At 41.0% G+C, this 16,882-nt stretch overlaps 1 protein-coding gene across 11 annotated transcripts in view; it reads right to left on the minus strand.

The window, feature by feature from the left end:
• The window catches only part of adgrg6 (adhesion G protein-coupled receptor G6), a 72,957-nt gene that overhangs the window by 19,798 nt on the left and 36,277 nt on the right, over positions 1 to 16,882 (minus strand). For 3 of the 11 annotated variants that reach the window (XM_081602161.1, XM_081602160.1, XM_081602159.1), the window contains 14 exons: positions 16,366 to 16,413; positions 14,438 to 14,509; positions 14,121 to 14,228; positions 12,095 to 12,163; positions 8,634 to 9,272; positions 3,987 to 4,066; positions 3,500 to 3,546; positions 2,955 to 2,975; positions 2,746 to 2,879; positions 2,089 to 2,200; positions 1,049 to 1,119; positions 608 to 672; positions 398 to 522; positions 155 to 320 (listed from right to left, as the gene is read on the minus strand). In XM_081602161.1, the coding sequence (XP_081458287.1) occupies positions 155 to 320; positions 398 to 522; positions 608 to 672; positions 1,049 to 1,119; positions 2,089 to 2,200; positions 2,746 to 2,879; positions 2,955 to 2,975; positions 3,500 to 3,546; positions 3,987 to 4,066; positions 8,634 to 9,272; positions 12,095 to 12,163; positions 14,121 to 14,228; positions 14,438 to 14,509; positions 16,366 to 16,413 (1,757 nt within the window). Of the gene's footprint in view, positions 1 to 154; positions 321 to 397; positions 523 to 607; positions 673 to 1,048; positions 1,120 to 2,088; positions 2,201 to 2,745; positions 2,880 to 2,954; positions 2,976 to 3,499; positions 3,547 to 3,986; positions 4,067 to 8,633; positions 9,273 to 9,564; positions 9,673 to 11,849; positions 11,928 to 12,094; positions 12,164 to 14,120; positions 14,229 to 14,437; positions 14,510 to 16,365; positions 16,414 to 16,882 lie in introns of all 11 variants that reach the window. The other 8 variants (XM_081602167.1, XM_081602165.1, XM_081602169.1 and 5 more) reach the window with 6 other exon arrangements.

Genomic DNA, 16,882 nt, shown 5'->3' on the forward strand with positions numbered 1-16,882 from the left:
GCAAGGCAACAGCTCTACCAACTGCGCCACTGTGCAGCCCGAGGCTTTTCTCATTATGTTGATTTATAAGAAAGAAAACAAATCAGCACTTTGGAAGAGGCTTGATCAGGAGAACGTGCTCTTCCTGCGGGGACTCGCCCTCCGTGACGGTTACCTTGGGGTTGGAGGAGTTTGGAGGGAAGAAGGCGCTGAATGACGTCCCGTTGAAGGATCTGGAGTCGAGCGCCAGGACGCCCAGAGCCAGGTTTTTAGAGTTGATGTGCACCGACGCACCATCAAACTCCACCTTCTTAGCCAGATCGTCCACAGCTTTCAGAGCTCTGCAGGAGAAAAAGGTCAAACCTGAGGTTCCTCAGCAGAGGTGTGTGGATCTGATGATACGATCAGGACGACGTACATGTTGGACGCTTTCTCCGAGCTGACCATGACGTTAGAGATGATGTTTACGACTGATCCGGCCACCGCCGTGTCGATCTTGGCGACGCTGACCAGCTCCTGGACCTTCGTCACAACCTGAGAGACCTGCAGCCCAAAAGGAAGGAAAACAACCAGCAGGTTCGGTTTGTTCTCATCATGATTCTGATGCGTTTTCAGTCTGAAGTCCCACCTCCTCCGTGGACAGAGTGTTCTTGGTGAAGTTTGCCAGCTGCTCCGCCACGCCTGCTGCATTTTCTACAAAAACACACATTACATCAAATTCATGGTCCTTAAGGGTTAATGTGGAAACATGATTAAATCTAATGTTATCTATTGATCTGCACTTAATCAGATTCATGTTCATTTAAGCCGCCAGATGAGACTTTTTTTAATATAAATTAAATTAATGCACAAATTAAGACTTAATACAATTTTGTATCGAAATAATTTTCTGGATTTTATTCTTCAGAAAATGAATTTATCCCAAATTCAGCCAAACCTAAAATGCATTTGACATTTTTTAAAAATTTCTTTAAATCCTTTCAAGGTCATTAAGGAAATTTCAGATAAACTCAGCTAATGAAAGCTTTTATAAACTTTGGACAGTTATATTTTTATTTCTAAATGTTACCTGCAGTGACTGAGCAGTTGGTGAGGTTTGCAGTCGACCAGAGAGACTGGAAGGTTTCTGGGTTGATCAAACTGGGAAAAGAGACAAAAACTGGTTAAATGTGACGGTTTGTGTTGAAACATAAGAGAAAATTTTACCTGTTTGACATCAAAATATGTCCGACTCTGTCATAATCATTCAGCAGGAGAACAAAACAAACATCTAATTATTATATAGTCTGTTATAACACGTTCTTTAAAGTGAACCAATAACAGAAAACATGAATTACGGTAAATACAAACACTGTTATCTGCGTTGGAAACAATAATCAACAGTTTGTCGTCAGAGTTTAATCACTAAGAGTTTATCTATATCGGCTTTTTAAGTGAACCTATTAACAATCAGAGCTGAGCGTCTTTGTTCAGCCAGCAGTGATTAATGAAACGTCTCAAAGTGAAGCTAATCAGATTGAAATGTTCTCCAGCGACCCGGATCCGGACGGTTCTGCTTAAAATTCATCCTAAACTTCAGAGAAGATAAAATGATTTCCAATTAATGAGATTATGGTTCCTTAAGCTTTACGAGGTTTCACGCTTTCTTGTAAAGTTCAGAGCGATTAGATAAACTGTGACAAGAGGAGAAAACATGGCGGCACAGAAACGATACCACGAACTGGACTTCGCTCCAAAAGTGATTAAAAACTTCCAGAAGGAAAAACACAACAGTGATAAAACCGAACATCTGACATCCGTTTAGTTTATTCTTTATGTTTCTGGGCTTTTGTGTCAAGACAAAAGTTTTTTACTCTTTATATGAAGAAAAACATCAGAATTGGGAAAAAACAAACTGATGAAGCTTCCTAAAAGAATGTGAAACACGGGGGTGGTGGTATTATGCTGCGGGACTGTCCAACATTTAAAACAAGCAGAAGGAGGTGAGATTTTTAAAAATCTGATCAGACGAAGGTTGAGCAAAGGAAATACCCCCAAAATACCACATGCTGTGATAAAAATCAGAAACAAAGCTTGACTTCAGCCCAACTGCAGTACTTTGTTTTTTACCAGGTTCTGGAGGCGCTCTGGTCCTTGTTGGGGAAGCAGGGCAGGAAGTGAGTGACTCTGGGTTTGGTCTCAGGCCACAGGTAGTGGAGGTTGATGTCCTCTGGGCAGTTCTCTGTCAAACATGGTACAGATACACACAGTTATGTAATAAAATAAGGCTTTAAAATGTAACAAAACATCATTAATCATTATTATATTATACTCTATGCAGAATGTAAGAAAATCCCTGAATGTATTTTGAATTGTTTGCCTTATTAAACAACATACGAGTCTGAAAACTCAAATAAATGACCAACATTTGGCATTAATCAAGGTTTCAACTTAAATAATCTACATGATAGATTATAATTGGGATAAACACAAACAGCTTAAGATTGTTTATTTCATAATGTGCCACATCAGCACATTATAATTTCTAATAAAAAAGAGCAAAATGTGTTCCAGGATGTCATTACATTATTATATAATGTGGTTTAATGATGTTTTATTACGTTATTACATATTGTGGCGTTATAATGAGTTCCATGAAGAAAAATAAAGTGAAAATTCACAGAAAAGAAGCTTTTATTTTTTATTTCATTCTGTTTTTTCTGTTATTTTTCTACAAATATCTAAACTCAGAGTTTCCAGTTTGACGGATCTGAACTCATTCCTGACCGATCTGGTGAACGTTGATGTCGGCAGCCTGGCCCAGCAGGCTGGTGCCGGCCGGGTTGTCGATCAGCTGACCCAACACGTCGGCTTCACCCAGACTCTCGTTGGTGATCAGCAGCAGCACCTGGCAGGTGAAACTGAGACCAAACAGCAGCTCAGATTCAAGCTGATCATCACCTGGAGCTGAAGCTCTGAAGCTAAAACACACTTACCTGTTACCGTCCTGCTGAACTCTGGAAAACAGATAAAAATAAAGAAACAGCAGAAACAAGTTACTTCAAGGAACATGAGATAAAGTACAAATAAAAACATTTAGCCTTTTAGTAATAAACAGTGTTTGAATCTAAATTGTTTTACTATATTTCTCTTTACATTTGTTTTTAGATATTTTTTAAGACAATTATTCATCTTTCTTTTGACGTTCAACTGTAGTTTTAGTGAACGTCCACTAGATGGCAGCAGTAGCAACAGACAGAGAATCCTGGCGCAATTAGAATCAGAAAAATAGAAACTTTTTCCTTTTTATTATCCCTTTAGTTGGATACTCAATAGTTTACTTCAAGCTAATGACGTAAAGGACACTGGGTGTTACCGTGGAGACGATAGTAAACCTGTGAATAAAATGTTTTAAACCATCCTGAAGGCCTCACAGGAGAAATTACTCATATATGATCTTTTTAATAGAATAAAATACAAAACTGCACCAATGAAACCAGCTTGTGTTGGATTGTAAGACAAAAAAAGTTTGCAGAATTACCTGATATAATCCAGAGAATGTGTCCAGTTCTGAAATGTTTGATTAATCTGCAAGAAGAAACACGTTGATCACTCAGCAGCCAGAGATTACAAACAGATGAGAACTGATGTTCAGAAGAAGAAATAAAAAAAAATCTGACTTCAAACTTCTGAGGTCAAAAGTCACAATTCTGAGAAAAAAAAGACAGAATCCTGAAATTAAAGTCAGAATTCAGAGAAAAGCTAAAAATCTAAGAAATAGAATTCTCAGAAATGTTATAAATTGAGATTAAAGCTTGAATTCTGAGAAAAGAGTGTGAATTTTGCTTAAAGTGAAAATTCTGAGATAAAATTCAGAATATTAAGATTAATGTCAGAAGTCATAACTTTGAGAGGAAGTCATGTTTTTTTTATTTTTGGCCCAGATGCTGTTCCGTACTGATGAAGCGTCAGTTCAGCTCTTTCTGCCGTTCCCAGGGTAAACTGTGGGAACATTTCTCCCGTCTTACCCAGAGCGCTACGGCTCGCTGCACCGCCTGCTGGCTGAGCTCAGACTCCACCGTGAAGGAAACCCGGTAGAACAAACCGTCTGCAAAAAACCAGGAAAACGACGTCCCAGTCAGAGCTTTTCATTCAAGTGGAGACCTTCCTGTTTCTGCGCCTCACAGCAGGAGATGGATCAAGCACTCAGAGCCAGCAGAGGCATGTTAACCTCCAGTGAACTGCTGAGCAGGAAAAGTGCTCTCAACTGCAACTTTTTCATCAGTGACGCTGCTAGCTTCCTAAATCTTTTACAGGTTTTCAACCTTTCAGCCCAATTTCCCCCAGTCTTGATCGTTTGCATTCAAACTGAGCGTAAAATAGAGAATGTATTCAGCAACACGTGAACGGAGGGAGATCAATTCATTTGGGTGAATAAACTCACATCACTGCGATGCAGATAACCTTCTGATTGCCTGAAAGATGATCCAACTGTCTGCGGAAAGCTAAAGGTTTTTAACCAAAGTCTGAGGTTATTTTCATCTCTCGCCAGTGGGATTTGACTGCTGCACTGATCCCAGATTTCCGGGTTCGTACAGATAAAACCTGCAAATTTAGACGAGAATCTGCTGGTTGATTAGATGGAAAATAATCTGATCAGCTAATTTGTGCAGCTTTAGAGGGCAACGGGAAGTTCAGCAGATTAAGATGATGTCTTGCAGACAGACAGAATTACCAGCAGTAGATGGAGTTTGACTTAACTGAGGAGTAGAAGGGAAATCATCCCCCAATTTAACATTTTTATTCAAAATAAAGACCTAAAAATGAGTTTTTTATTAATATTCTTCTGGCAGGTTTGCACATTTAGAAACTGAATAATTTTTGCCACTTTCTTTGGATGAATGTTAAAAAAATCTAAATATGAATCCAAAAAGAGAATGTCCTTCAATAAAAGGCATTTTAGCAACAGTTACATTAGTTTTACTCTAAATATTTTTGTATATTTTCATCAGGAGTATTTCTGGTTTGATGAACTGAAATAAATATTCAGAGATATTTAATCTTATTAACAGTATTTATTGTTTTCTTTGAGCCCCAGCGGGTTTAGTGCTTCGCTCCATCTCCTGCTATGCTTCACAGCAGCCACTAGGTGTCTCTCTCACATCTACAGTTGTTAGTTTGAGGCCCTAACAGAAGACATTGTGTCTGGTTGGAGAGCCTGCAAACTGCACAGGGATTTCTGATGAGGACTCAGAATCCGAGCAGCTGAGCAGGAAGTTCTCCCCCAGAGAGCAGGATGGACTTCGCTAAAAGACGAGGACTGAAACTGTTGAGGAAAAGTGTCAGAAAATTTTAAAAAAAAGCGTCTGATACCTGCGTTTAAACTAGAACTACCAACACAGCAGCCTGATTGGACGGCTCAGGCCTTAGAATGGACCCAGAATCACAGCAAACCAATCAGCGAAACTCCAAACGGCGCCGTTTGTTACACAGTCAAAAATGAACAGCAGTAATTCAGATTATTTAGCTAATTTATACATTTCACCATTTATAAATGTCAGTTTCAATATAAATAAAAAACAAGTTCGGCTACAAACTGAATATTTATCTTTGAGGTAAATATTTTGTTACAAAGTAACTTTAACTAAAAAATAAATACTTCAAGCACACTAAATATCTAGTTTATAAACTAAATATTTGTAGACTAACACTTAGTTTGAAAATATTTAATCTAAAAACGAAATATTTAGCTAAGTATTAGAGTTAGCTAAATATTTAGTCAACTCTGGGTAGTAAAAATATTTGGTTTATAAACTAAATATGTAGCTAAATGTTAGAGCCAACTAAATGAATAGCTAAATAAACTAAATAATTAGCACGCCATTTATTTAGTTTGAAGTTAAATACTTAGTCTGACTTGAATACTGAGTCTGTTAATTAAATGTTTATATTGAAACTGACATTTGTAAATGAATGAATTAATGATGGTGAAAATATGGCTGTAAAATTGACGCCCGTTAATTTTTTCATGATTTTAATGTTTGATTGTGTAACTTTACAAACGACACTCGATGTGATCAAGAAGATTGAACTGATTTATATGATTAAAGGTTCGTTGTTCTACAGAAAAGCCCAACCACCTTAAAAAGAAATCTAACATGTACCCCTTTTATCAAACTGAGCAAAAACTCCCAGATTTTAAGGCTTGATCCAATCAGAAGGAGGTTTCTACACGTGATTGTTTTCTCCGACGGTCTACAGCTACGGTTTGAACATACTGTTCCCTGATGACTCTCTGCACAGACACGGAAAATCAAAGGTGAGTTTGCAGTGGCAGGAATCAGCGCTCAGAGCGGGACGCAGCCTGGTCGGACTCGGGTCTCTGAGTGGAGCAGCTGAGGAGGAGGAGGAGGAAGTGGTTGCAGCTGCAGATGGTTTTAGGAAAACTCCGTGGTTCCACAGGTTCGGATCTGAAGCCGGGTTTGGCTTTGCAACAGCTGGTTCTTCTAAAACACTGGAATCTTCAGAAGCATTTTTGGGCCGTGTGGAGTTTGTCACTTCGGCTGGCTGCAGAGGGGCGTCTTTGAGCATCAGAATGATGTCTTTATTCATGCTGGAGATGTTTCTTGAGTCTGCGATAGCGGAAACAGAAAGCTCTTTAAGCCCGGACATGCCGTCTTGATTTGGGGCATGGATGGAAGAGCTGGTGGGGGACCTGGAAGCTGCTGGATTGGGGTCGGAAGATGGCAGGAGAGTTGGGGTAACAGCAGAAGCGATTTGCTGAGATGCATCCATCATGCTTGGATTGTTTGTGTGTTTAGAAGCAGCAATCAAACGACCTGTTGCAGCTTCCTGCATCCCGTCTCTCCTGCTCTCAGCCGTAGAACTCACTCCGACTTCAGAGACTCGCTCTTCAGCAGGAAGCATCTTCGGAGCGACATCTGCAAGATCAAACATGGAATCAATTCTGGAGGCGTCTGCTTTCAGGGAGCCGTTTGCAGGATGAGAGTCAACTCCGTCACTGTCAGCGTCTCTGGCAGGAAGCGAAGGCTGCGAGGGAATGGCTTCCCATTCATCTCCAGAGAGTGTGGAAGATTGTTTCCCAGAGAGGGAGAAAGAGAGCTCAAAAGGCTGCATGTCGGCTCGGTGTGGGGTCTGGAAGTGTTTGTTCAGGAACGCCGCTGCGGGTCGAGTGGGTGACAGAAAGCCAATTTCTGCTTCTGTCACGCTGACGGTTGCTAATGTCGCCCTGCTGGAGGCAAGAGTGGGGGGAGAGGGGAAGGATGCAGGGGGAGGAATGTGAGGAACAGAGGGAGAAAGAGGCTGATGTGTGTGTGCTAAGCTTGGAATCCGGTGTGAGTTATTTGGCAGAGGAGCCGGGATTCCCAGCTGTGCTCTGGCGGTTGTGCGATGTGTTGTCAGTGGAACCGAAGACTGAATAAATGGGTCATCGTGATCCACCTGAGGGGTAGCTGCTGATGTTTGGGCCAGAAAAAGAGCAGGATTCCCTATGATTTGTTTTGAGGTCCCTACAGAAGGAGGAGGCGTCTCAGACGACGTCCTGAGGCTGTTGCTTAAGACAGGAGGGAAAATATCTGAAAGCGAAGACGACAAGGAAGCAGGAAGCCGAGCTGGGGTGAGATGAGACTGATCTGGAAACAGATTTACATCCTTTAAATCTCTCAGATCAGACTGGAGTGAGAACGAACGCAGTGACGGAGTGATTGGCCTCAAAATCTCCGACAAATTCTCCGAAGAAACAGGATTAATCCCACTTAAGAATTTGTTCAAAGGAGTTCCATCTGAGACACTTAATGGGTCTGATTTAGAGTCAATTTCTGATACATTGGATAATCTTTCCTCAGAAGACAGAGAGGACTCAGGGAAGAGTGAACCAACACCAGACAGGATCTGGGATTCAGAGATGGAATCGGAAAGGAGAGGATGTGATAACACAGATGGATTTCTGGGGTCAAATCCCATCTGGAGGGTTGAGGTTGGAGACGGAAGTGGTACACCAGAAGGATGGGAGGTTCCTGACACCCAAGGAGAAGCATGAAGGTGGAGAAGAGGAGGGAAGCTGCTGGAGGAGACAGAGGGTGGCTCAGTGGGACCCAAAAGGGACGGTGGGGAAGATGGAGGATGAAGAGAGGCGAGGAAGAGGGAGAGAAAAACAGGGGAGGGATGAATTTCGTCAGATGAAGTTATTTGAAGATACCCAGTTTGTTCCACAGAAAGAGAGGAATCAGGAGTGCTGTTGGGTTTCTGCTGTAAGACAGAAACAGCAACAAGTTGCTTCAGGGGAACCTCCAGAGAAACACCAGCAGAGGGCGAGGCTGCTGCTGTTAAAGACACCGACGGTTGAACCGCGAGTCGTTCATCAAACTCTGGTTCAATCAGACTCGTGCTATTTGGAGAGATTTCTTTAGCACCGCCTTCTTTCAGAGTGACTCTTGTTATAGAGCTGGCAGGAAGTTCTTCCTGGGAGGAAACGGCATCGTACTCGTACATGTCACCCACATCATACATGAACATGTCAGATCCTGAAGAGTACTCCAGAGGATCCGTCCAGTTCCTCGTTAGGAAATCCCCACCGCTGACGCTCAGAGGGAACCAAGGGGGCGCTACAGGTTTGCTCTTTCTCTTACTCAGCCCTGACGATGATGACACCTCACCTTTATGTTGCCGTGGAGACGAGGCCCGTGATGGTATGGGTGCAAGAAGAGTTTCAGAGTCTCGACTGGTTGTGGGGGTCTTGACTGTTGTGGTGTTACGGGTGGAAGATGAAGACTTTGCTGTGGAAATCAAACTGTTGGGCTGATTTCCCAACGTGGGAGATGTGTTCCTAGAGGAAGGCCTGGCTGTCGACTTCAGTCCGGGTTTTAGAGGGGAAGGTTTTGTCACACGAACCTCCACCCTGCTGGGGGTTGCTCGGGTGGCAGCTGGTCGCCTTCCTCCTCTCGGCCTTTTCCTCAGGGGGGTCGAGATGAACCCCAGGGAGTGTTTGGGGCTGTGATAGGAAGCCGGACCCCGGAAGGCAGCGGGGGGTTGTGGGCGTGATGGATCCACTGGGGAAGCTGGACCTGGGGCTGGAGCAATAACTCTGGGCTGATGCTGTGACTTTGGAGGCCTGGAGTCTTGACCTGCAGGACTGAACTGACTGGACGTTAGAGAACGAGGCTTGGACGATAACGCACGCCGGGTTCTTCTGATTGTTTGAAAAAGTCCAAAGTTTCTTCCAGGAGTTAATCCACCAACTAGAGTTTTATGTTTGGGTCTTGGAGAATTGGGGTATTTTGCAGAAGTCCTCTCCACTGTTGGGTTGCAGCATCAAAGGAGGAAGCATTGCAGTGAAAAAGCAGGTTAGATTAAATAAATAAATGCATTTCTAAGCAAAAGAAATACCTGCAAAGTACATTAAAACCAATGACATAAACCAAGAGCATCTGAAACCAGAAATTCAGCCGATTGATCCACGAATCCCATGCATGATTTAAAGTTTATTAAATCTTAGAGCAATAAAGAACACAGAAGGTCTGAAGACTGGATAGAAATTCAGAACCTGAGGAGTTTAGATGCTAACAGGACATGCAGTTGGTTTGTTACCCAGAGAAGAAACATCGGCTTTGTTAGTCGACGGATGGTTGGTGGTTAGAAACGGCAGCTGGAGAGTCGTCCCTGGAAGAAGGCCAGGTGAAGAAACGAAGGAAGAAACTAGAAAAGAGGGTGGTTAAAAGATAAAGAAGAGCAGGAAGATGAAATTAGTAAATATGTGATTGAAAATTAAGTCACTAAATTAACAGAAACTGGGCAGCATGTCTGAAAATCACAAGGTTCCTACGCAATCTGGAGGAATTTGAAAGATGTTTTAAGGCTCTCAGGTTTCAGTTACTATGGAAACAAAGTATTGATTTAATGTGTTTCTCTAATGAATCTTCTACATGATAAAATGATCAAAAATAAGTATATAAAATATTGATATTTTATCTTGTTTGTTGATGAAAATGATTTAAAGTTGCTGCTCCATCCATCCATCCATCCATCCATCCATCCATCCATCCATCCATCCATCCATCCATCCATCCATCCATCCATCCATCCATCCATCCATCCATCCATCCATCCATCCATCCATCCATCCATCCATCCATCCATCCATCCATCCATCCATCTGCTGAGCAGGGAAAATGTAGGTATTTTAATACAAAAACAGGAACTCATATTTAAAGAAAATATTTAATTACCTAATGCTAAATGTGTATTTGTTGATTTGAAGGATTAAATCTTGAATCAAAATAAGTAAAAGTCAAGTTTGACGTCATTTTATGTGTAATTAAGACATGCAGGTTGTTAGTGAAATCAAACAAGTTTTGCTAAAGTATTAAGAAGTAAAAATAACATAAATTTTATTGTTTCCAATGCAAATGTGTCCAATCTGTCCTGTTTAGCCTCATTAGATGTCACTTTTCCACCTGGTGCTCAGGTTTGTGTAACTTCCTCCTGAATAAAAACGATTTCATGTCCAATAAACAGAATAATGATGCATTTCAAAGCAGAGGTGGGGCAGAGCCATTGTCCTGCAAGGTCTGAAATATGTCCAGGTGCCAAGAACAACTTGGTCCTGATTTGAGTCAAAATCTCCCTGCATCACTAAACTCTAGTATTTATTAGCAGAAATGTTGTTAGTGTGAGAGTAGAGACTGAAACGTGTCTCTGCAGGATGTGGAAACTACTTTAGAAGCAACACCAGCAATGTCCTGGTACCAGAACCGCCTGGGTGGAAAACACCAGCCGTTTACAGCTCTGTACTGATTCTTTTGTCACACCTTCATGGTTCAGGTCAGACTAATCTTTATGTCAGACAGAGTAAACACAAAATGCATTTTTTGAAATGAAGTAATTGTCTGTCTGGACCAACCTGGTCATGTGTGAAAAAGTCATTTTTGTTCTACAGTCGATGACCACAGCTGTCATCAAACGGTTTGGGAGCAGGAAAAGAGTTTTCTACATCAGTGTGCAGGGATTCTGGATGACATTTGAGGAATTCTGGCTCGGGACTTTGATTAGGCCACTTTTTAAACTACTGAGATGCATTTTAAATCATTGTAATAATGCAAAATATAAGTTTAATTTCACAATCTAAAGATCCAAATTCATGATTCCATTAATTACAAGCAGCAACTTATCCCCAGATCACCATGCTACTTCCACCATGTTTTACTGTTAGCTTGATCTCTATCTGGTAGACAAAGTTAGTTTTCTGTTGTATTAAACCAGCTGCTGATGTTTTTGGTAAATGTGAGACGGGTTTCAGGTCAAAGGCAGCTCAGCATTTCCACAGACAAACTTTTCCCTCAAAGGCATTACAAAATGGAACAAACTCCCAGAAAGTCTTAAACTTTCCACCAACCTGACAGACTTTTCTTGTAAAGTCAGGAAATGACCAGCAGAGCAATCGTGACATTAAAGATTACAGAGCAGAAGTCTGGCATTTAGCACCATTTATAATAACATTTTATGACCTTGTGATCGTATGTAGGGAATATAGAGACTTAATGTTTTATGGTATTTGACTGTTTTATTAACTCACCTGCTTGCTAAGCTAAATCTGGTGAAAAGCATCTTTTATTCATGTTTTTGCACATTGTCCCCGTTTTAAATAAACTAATAAAATGTAAATAAAACGTTGGCCTACTCTCTGCTGTCAGAAAGGTTATGTTTTAGTGGTTTCAGACAGTTTTCCGATCAGTTGTGAAAATAAAAAACATAATTAAACACATTCTCTCATAGGTCCAGGTTGGTTTGGAAAGTTTTAAATCCCAAAATGTAAAAACTGTTCATGCTTTTGTGCATCAATTCTGCAGACAGTTTGGTGTTAATGTTGCTCTTACCGAGCGCTGTGCTGTTAGTATCTGCATGGTTAGTGCTAGCAGATGAAACGGCTGCAGTGATGCTGGTTGTCTGTTCAGCTACAGGGAAGTGAAACCATCACAGCAGGTTAGTCTCCTTCACACCACAGCTGCTATAAACTGTAAGAAAACTATCTATTTGTTCATGTTAGTCAGGTTTTAATGGTTCTGTTTTCATGTCAGTGTGTTTTACTGATGGATGCTGCTGATGAGGCTATCTGCCTTACCATGTGTGCTGCTGGTGGAAGCAGTGGTGGATGGAGGCGAAGTAGCGGTGGTGTTGATGGAGGCAGAAGCTGATTAGCAACAACATGGTGGCAAGTCAGTGACAGAAATCACAGAACCAGACTGAGTCAAAGCAGCAGGAGCCTTTCTGAACTCTGATGGAGTTTCACACCAGTGAAAGAAACCAATTAGTTGCTGTATTTTCCGCACTATAAGGCGCACCAGATTATAAGGCGCACCTTCAATGAATGGCCTATTTTAAAACTTTTTCATATATAAGGCACATCGCATTATAAGGAGCATAGAATAGACACTACAGTAGAGGCTGGAGTTACGTTATGCATCCACTAGATGGAGCTGCACTAAAGTGAATGTCAACAAAACAATCCCGACTCTGGTCGGCGAGAAGAGCCTTGCTCCACGCAGGACGTGGGCGGATGATGGTCACTGTTCTCCGTTCGCGCACAGCATGTTGGTGTAGAACGTGGCACTAAATGACCTGCAGACGACCTCATGATCAGGTCGGTAGGTAGATAGGTCAGTCAAACTTTGTTAATAGATTACAAACCAGAGTTCTGACAACTATCCCAGCATGCACCGCGCACTTCTTCTTCTTCTACGGGGGAAAATGAAGTCGGCGGCTGCTTACCGTAGCTGCTAGACCTGTTATGGCTCAATATTGGTCCATATATAAGACGCACCGGATTATAAGGCGCACTGTCGGCTTTTGAGGAAATTGAAGGTTTTTAGGTGCCTTATAGTGTGGAAAATACGGTTTTTTAGGTTTTGTACCAGGACATAAAGGACATTTTGGAATAAAACATACATTAAGTGAAAAGAAAATTGTATGAGTTTTGGTTTCCTCCAGGTCTTAACATCTCTGATGTTTCCTCATGAAATGTCATTATTTCAAATACATGAAGGTCATTCAGATGTGGCAAAGCTAAGTGCCATGTTATCTACATTTTGACTTACTTTCTATAGATAATTGGTATAGGGTGTTAAGTTACATAGTCCAAAAGTAAACTAATAATTTGGGTTATTTTTAGCCTGCAAAGAAAAAAATGTGGGTTCAGTTTCTACTAATTTTTCACCATGTTGTTAATTTATTTATATAACAGTTTTGAATAAAGCTTCAAAAATATTTAATTAGCAAGCAAAATACTTAGATGCTAGTTGGTTAAATAAATGTTCAGTAAGTTTGAGGTTGAATATTTAGCCAGTAAGCTAAATATAAAAAATATATAGTCAACTACATACGTAGTTTGAAGCAAATTATTCAACTACAAACTAAATATTTAGGTTGCGAGCTAAATATGAAGCGAGCTAAATATTCAATTTTAAGTTGAGTATTTCACAGCAGGTTAGTATATTAACCTGCTGTGTTAGCTTCAAGCTAACACAGCAAGCTAACCTGCTGTGTTAGCTTCAAGCTAACTTCGTTTGAAGTTAGCTTGAAGCTAACTCGTTTGAAGTTAGCTTGAAGCTAACTCGTTTCAAGTTAGCTTGAAGCTAACTCGTTTGAAGCTAAATATTTAGCAAGTTAAATATTTAGTTGGTAAACCAGATATTTTGCTTGCTAATTAAATGTGTAGTTTATAAATGAAACACGTTACATTTAAAACTGAATGAACAACATGGTGAAAATATGACTGAACAATTTACCCATTTTTTTCTGTTAATAAAGGCGGAGTCATGTGTAGCTTTACAAACGACTCCATAAATGAGAAGTTTAGTTAGTTAGTTAGCTTAGTTCCACAAATACGACCAGGATACCTGACATCGCCTGTGCAGATACATCACTGACTGTGGAGAACCATTATTTTCCGAGTCCAGACGCAAAACCTTTCTGCCGGTCCACGTGTTTACGGTCACGCACGTCGTAGCTGCGCTGTGACGTGAAATGGGCATTAGCCAATGAAACGCGGTCCCTGTGGTAAGGTCCATAATCATGTCCTGATACAAAACATCCAATAAGCAAAGACTGTCCTGGCAAACAACGACGCAGCAAAGCAGATGAAGGCTTACCAGAGGATGAGGAGGAGCTGGAAGTGCTGCTGCTGCTAAAGCTGGTGATGAAGGCTGAGGTTAGAGGCATGCTAGGGGTGGAGGTGGAGGGGATGGGAGGAGGGAAGGCTGGAGATGACAAATGATGCTGGTGTTAACACATTCTCACTGTTCTCACTACAGGGTTAGAAAGGGACCATTTCTCTAAACCAGCTGAAGGAGAAACTGGGTCTACAACTGAAAAAACATCAAAAATATATAAAAAAAAAATCCCTGACAACCTCAAGAATGAAAGGGTAGGAATGAATGACTGGGAAGGCAGGATGAGGTTTGCTTACCGTAGGAGATGGCGTTAGTAGCATGGCTGGTGTTAGTGGAGTCAGTGGATGAGGTGGTGGGAGAGGAAGCAGCTGGTGGAAGTACAGATGTTTGGATAAAACACAGAAAGATAAATGTGATGCAAAAGGAGATCAACAACGTCCCAAAAACGGAGCAAGTCGTTACCGTCCTCAGATGCCAAATCCTCCTGAAACTTACAAAAAGTTTCTTTAAATACCATTACTGCTCTTCTGTTTCTATGAAACTATTGGAACCGTAAGAAGCCAGCAGAAAGAGAAGAGGAGCAGCCAGCAGCGTCATCCTGATGGGTTTTAATTGGTGCTGGAGGCAGTGAAGGTGGCGCCACTTCCCAAATGAAAACGTGAAAAATGCAACAACCAGAACTGCAAAGGTACAAAACGATGAAGAGGCAAAAATAACAAGCGACTGCAGTGAAAACAGCAGCAGGAAACTGTAGAACAAACAGATGCTGCTGACGTCTGCATCACTCAAAACAACAAATCCATCCGTCCGTCCACCAACCAGCCACACACACTCAGTTTTAACTCCCTTTGTACGTTACTGAATTGATTTAAAGACATCAAACTGGCAGCCATATTTTGGGATCCTGAGAGAACCAACAGAGAGAATATACAAATGTTTTTCTGCCAAAGACAATCATCACCCCGAAGCTTATCGATTCCTACAAAATGCTTGATTTTGGAAGTGAAAGTACAGTTCAGCTCAAATTCACAGTGAATTTTTAATTTCACCAAATGTTTTTTTATTTTTACAAAATCCCCCAACACTTTTACGTTGTTTTTATTATTTTTTGACAGATTTGTGATCCTTTTCACTTCAGTATCAGCAGGGGTCTGAATATTTTGGACTGAACTGCAGTTCCTCCCATTCGGAGGGGCATGGATGCACTCGCAGAGCTCAGAGGCCAGAAAAAGTTTGCGATTTGGGAAAAGCAGACGCTCAACGTGACAGCCGAGGTTAGAAATGTTCTCCTAAGACGTCCAGAATCCAGACAGCAGCTTCCTGGATGATCGCATTCCTGACAAAAAGGTTCATCTGAGGTTTATGTTTCACAGATTTCAGGCTGAGGAACTTGGAAAGTCGATTGAGGGTTTGAATCCCTCTGATTCTGTCTTTACAGATGAACGTGGTACCAAAGACAATCTCAAAAATACAGGATGTTCTTGGAAAAATGTCAAGAGATCCACTTCCTGTGTGATTCCCAAATATAGACACAGCTATAGTTGAATCTCAGCAAACAGTGAACTCATAAAAACTTTAAAACTCCTTGAATATTAAAAATAAATCTAGAAAAAAATGATATTTGTCTTCTTAGTAACCTGAAATTACAATGAAAAACACATGGGAACATATAGTCCTGTGTTGCACATGTGAAACTATAAAAACTCTTAGAAAACGTTCACATGTGACATACACAGTGTTGATGTTATTAGATGATAAAATTTTCACACGTGAGCCATAAAAATGTCAAATGAATACTATTGATTATTATTTTTATTAAATATTTGCCATCCATCCATCCATCCATCCATTTTCTTGCACCCTTTTTCCCTCAGTGGGGTCGGGAGGGGTGCTGGTGCCCATCTCCAGCCAACGTTTCGGGCGAGAGGCGGGGTCACCCTGGACAGGTCGCCAGTCTGTCGCAGTAAATATTTGCCACATTAGCTAATTTATCAAGCCATTTATTTATTTTTACTTCTTTTGGACAAGTTGGTTCATGTGAGGAAAAAGGTTCCAATTAAGTCAGAATCTAGCAAACATTTCTAATTTGATTAAACAAACAAAGGAATTAATAAATACTATAAAACATATTTCCCATGTAAAATAAAATTAGAAACATTTTTATATTAGGATTTAAGGTTCTTAATTCCAGCACAGGCATTGGAGGTGCGTTTAGTTTTCCTACCTGAGCAGCCCAGTCCGCCCGGGTCGCAGCCTGTAGCCGGGTTGGAACCTGAAGGGGACAAACGGTTCAGAATAAGTCCTGGATTGTTCCTACAAGGAAAGTAAGTACACCTGAACTGAAGTTAAAGAATGAACTAATAAAGTTGATATAAGAAGTTTACAAAGCTTTGTTAGCCTTTAACTGTGCAACTCCACTGAAGAGCAGACAGACATCGCTAAGCTAACGCAAAATGACAAGCAAATGGAAATAAACCTTGGTTGTTCATATCAGCCCAGTATGTTACAAAACCTATGATCAAACATCCGTACTGATTTCATCAAGCATCAGTTCCTCCTAGAGCTCATTGTTGTGACGTCAAGTTTATCTGAACATGCAGGAACAGGGAACATCTGAGCAAATACTATGAAACTCTTCACTACTTTTAAAGTTTGTGGTGAAGAACAAACTCAAACTTTTTTTCTTTTCTCACAAGAGCAGCATGGAGACCAAACTCTGGGCTCCTCTTGTTCTCTAGCTT

The sequence above is a fragment of the Poecilia reticulata genome, chromosome 21 (assembly GCF_904066995.2).
Source record: "Poecilia reticulata chromosome 21, P_reticulata-male-v2, whole genome shotgun sequence".
Lineage (NCBI taxonomy): Eukaryota > Metazoa > Chordata > Actinopteri > Cyprinodontiformes > Poeciliidae > Poecilia > Poecilia reticulata.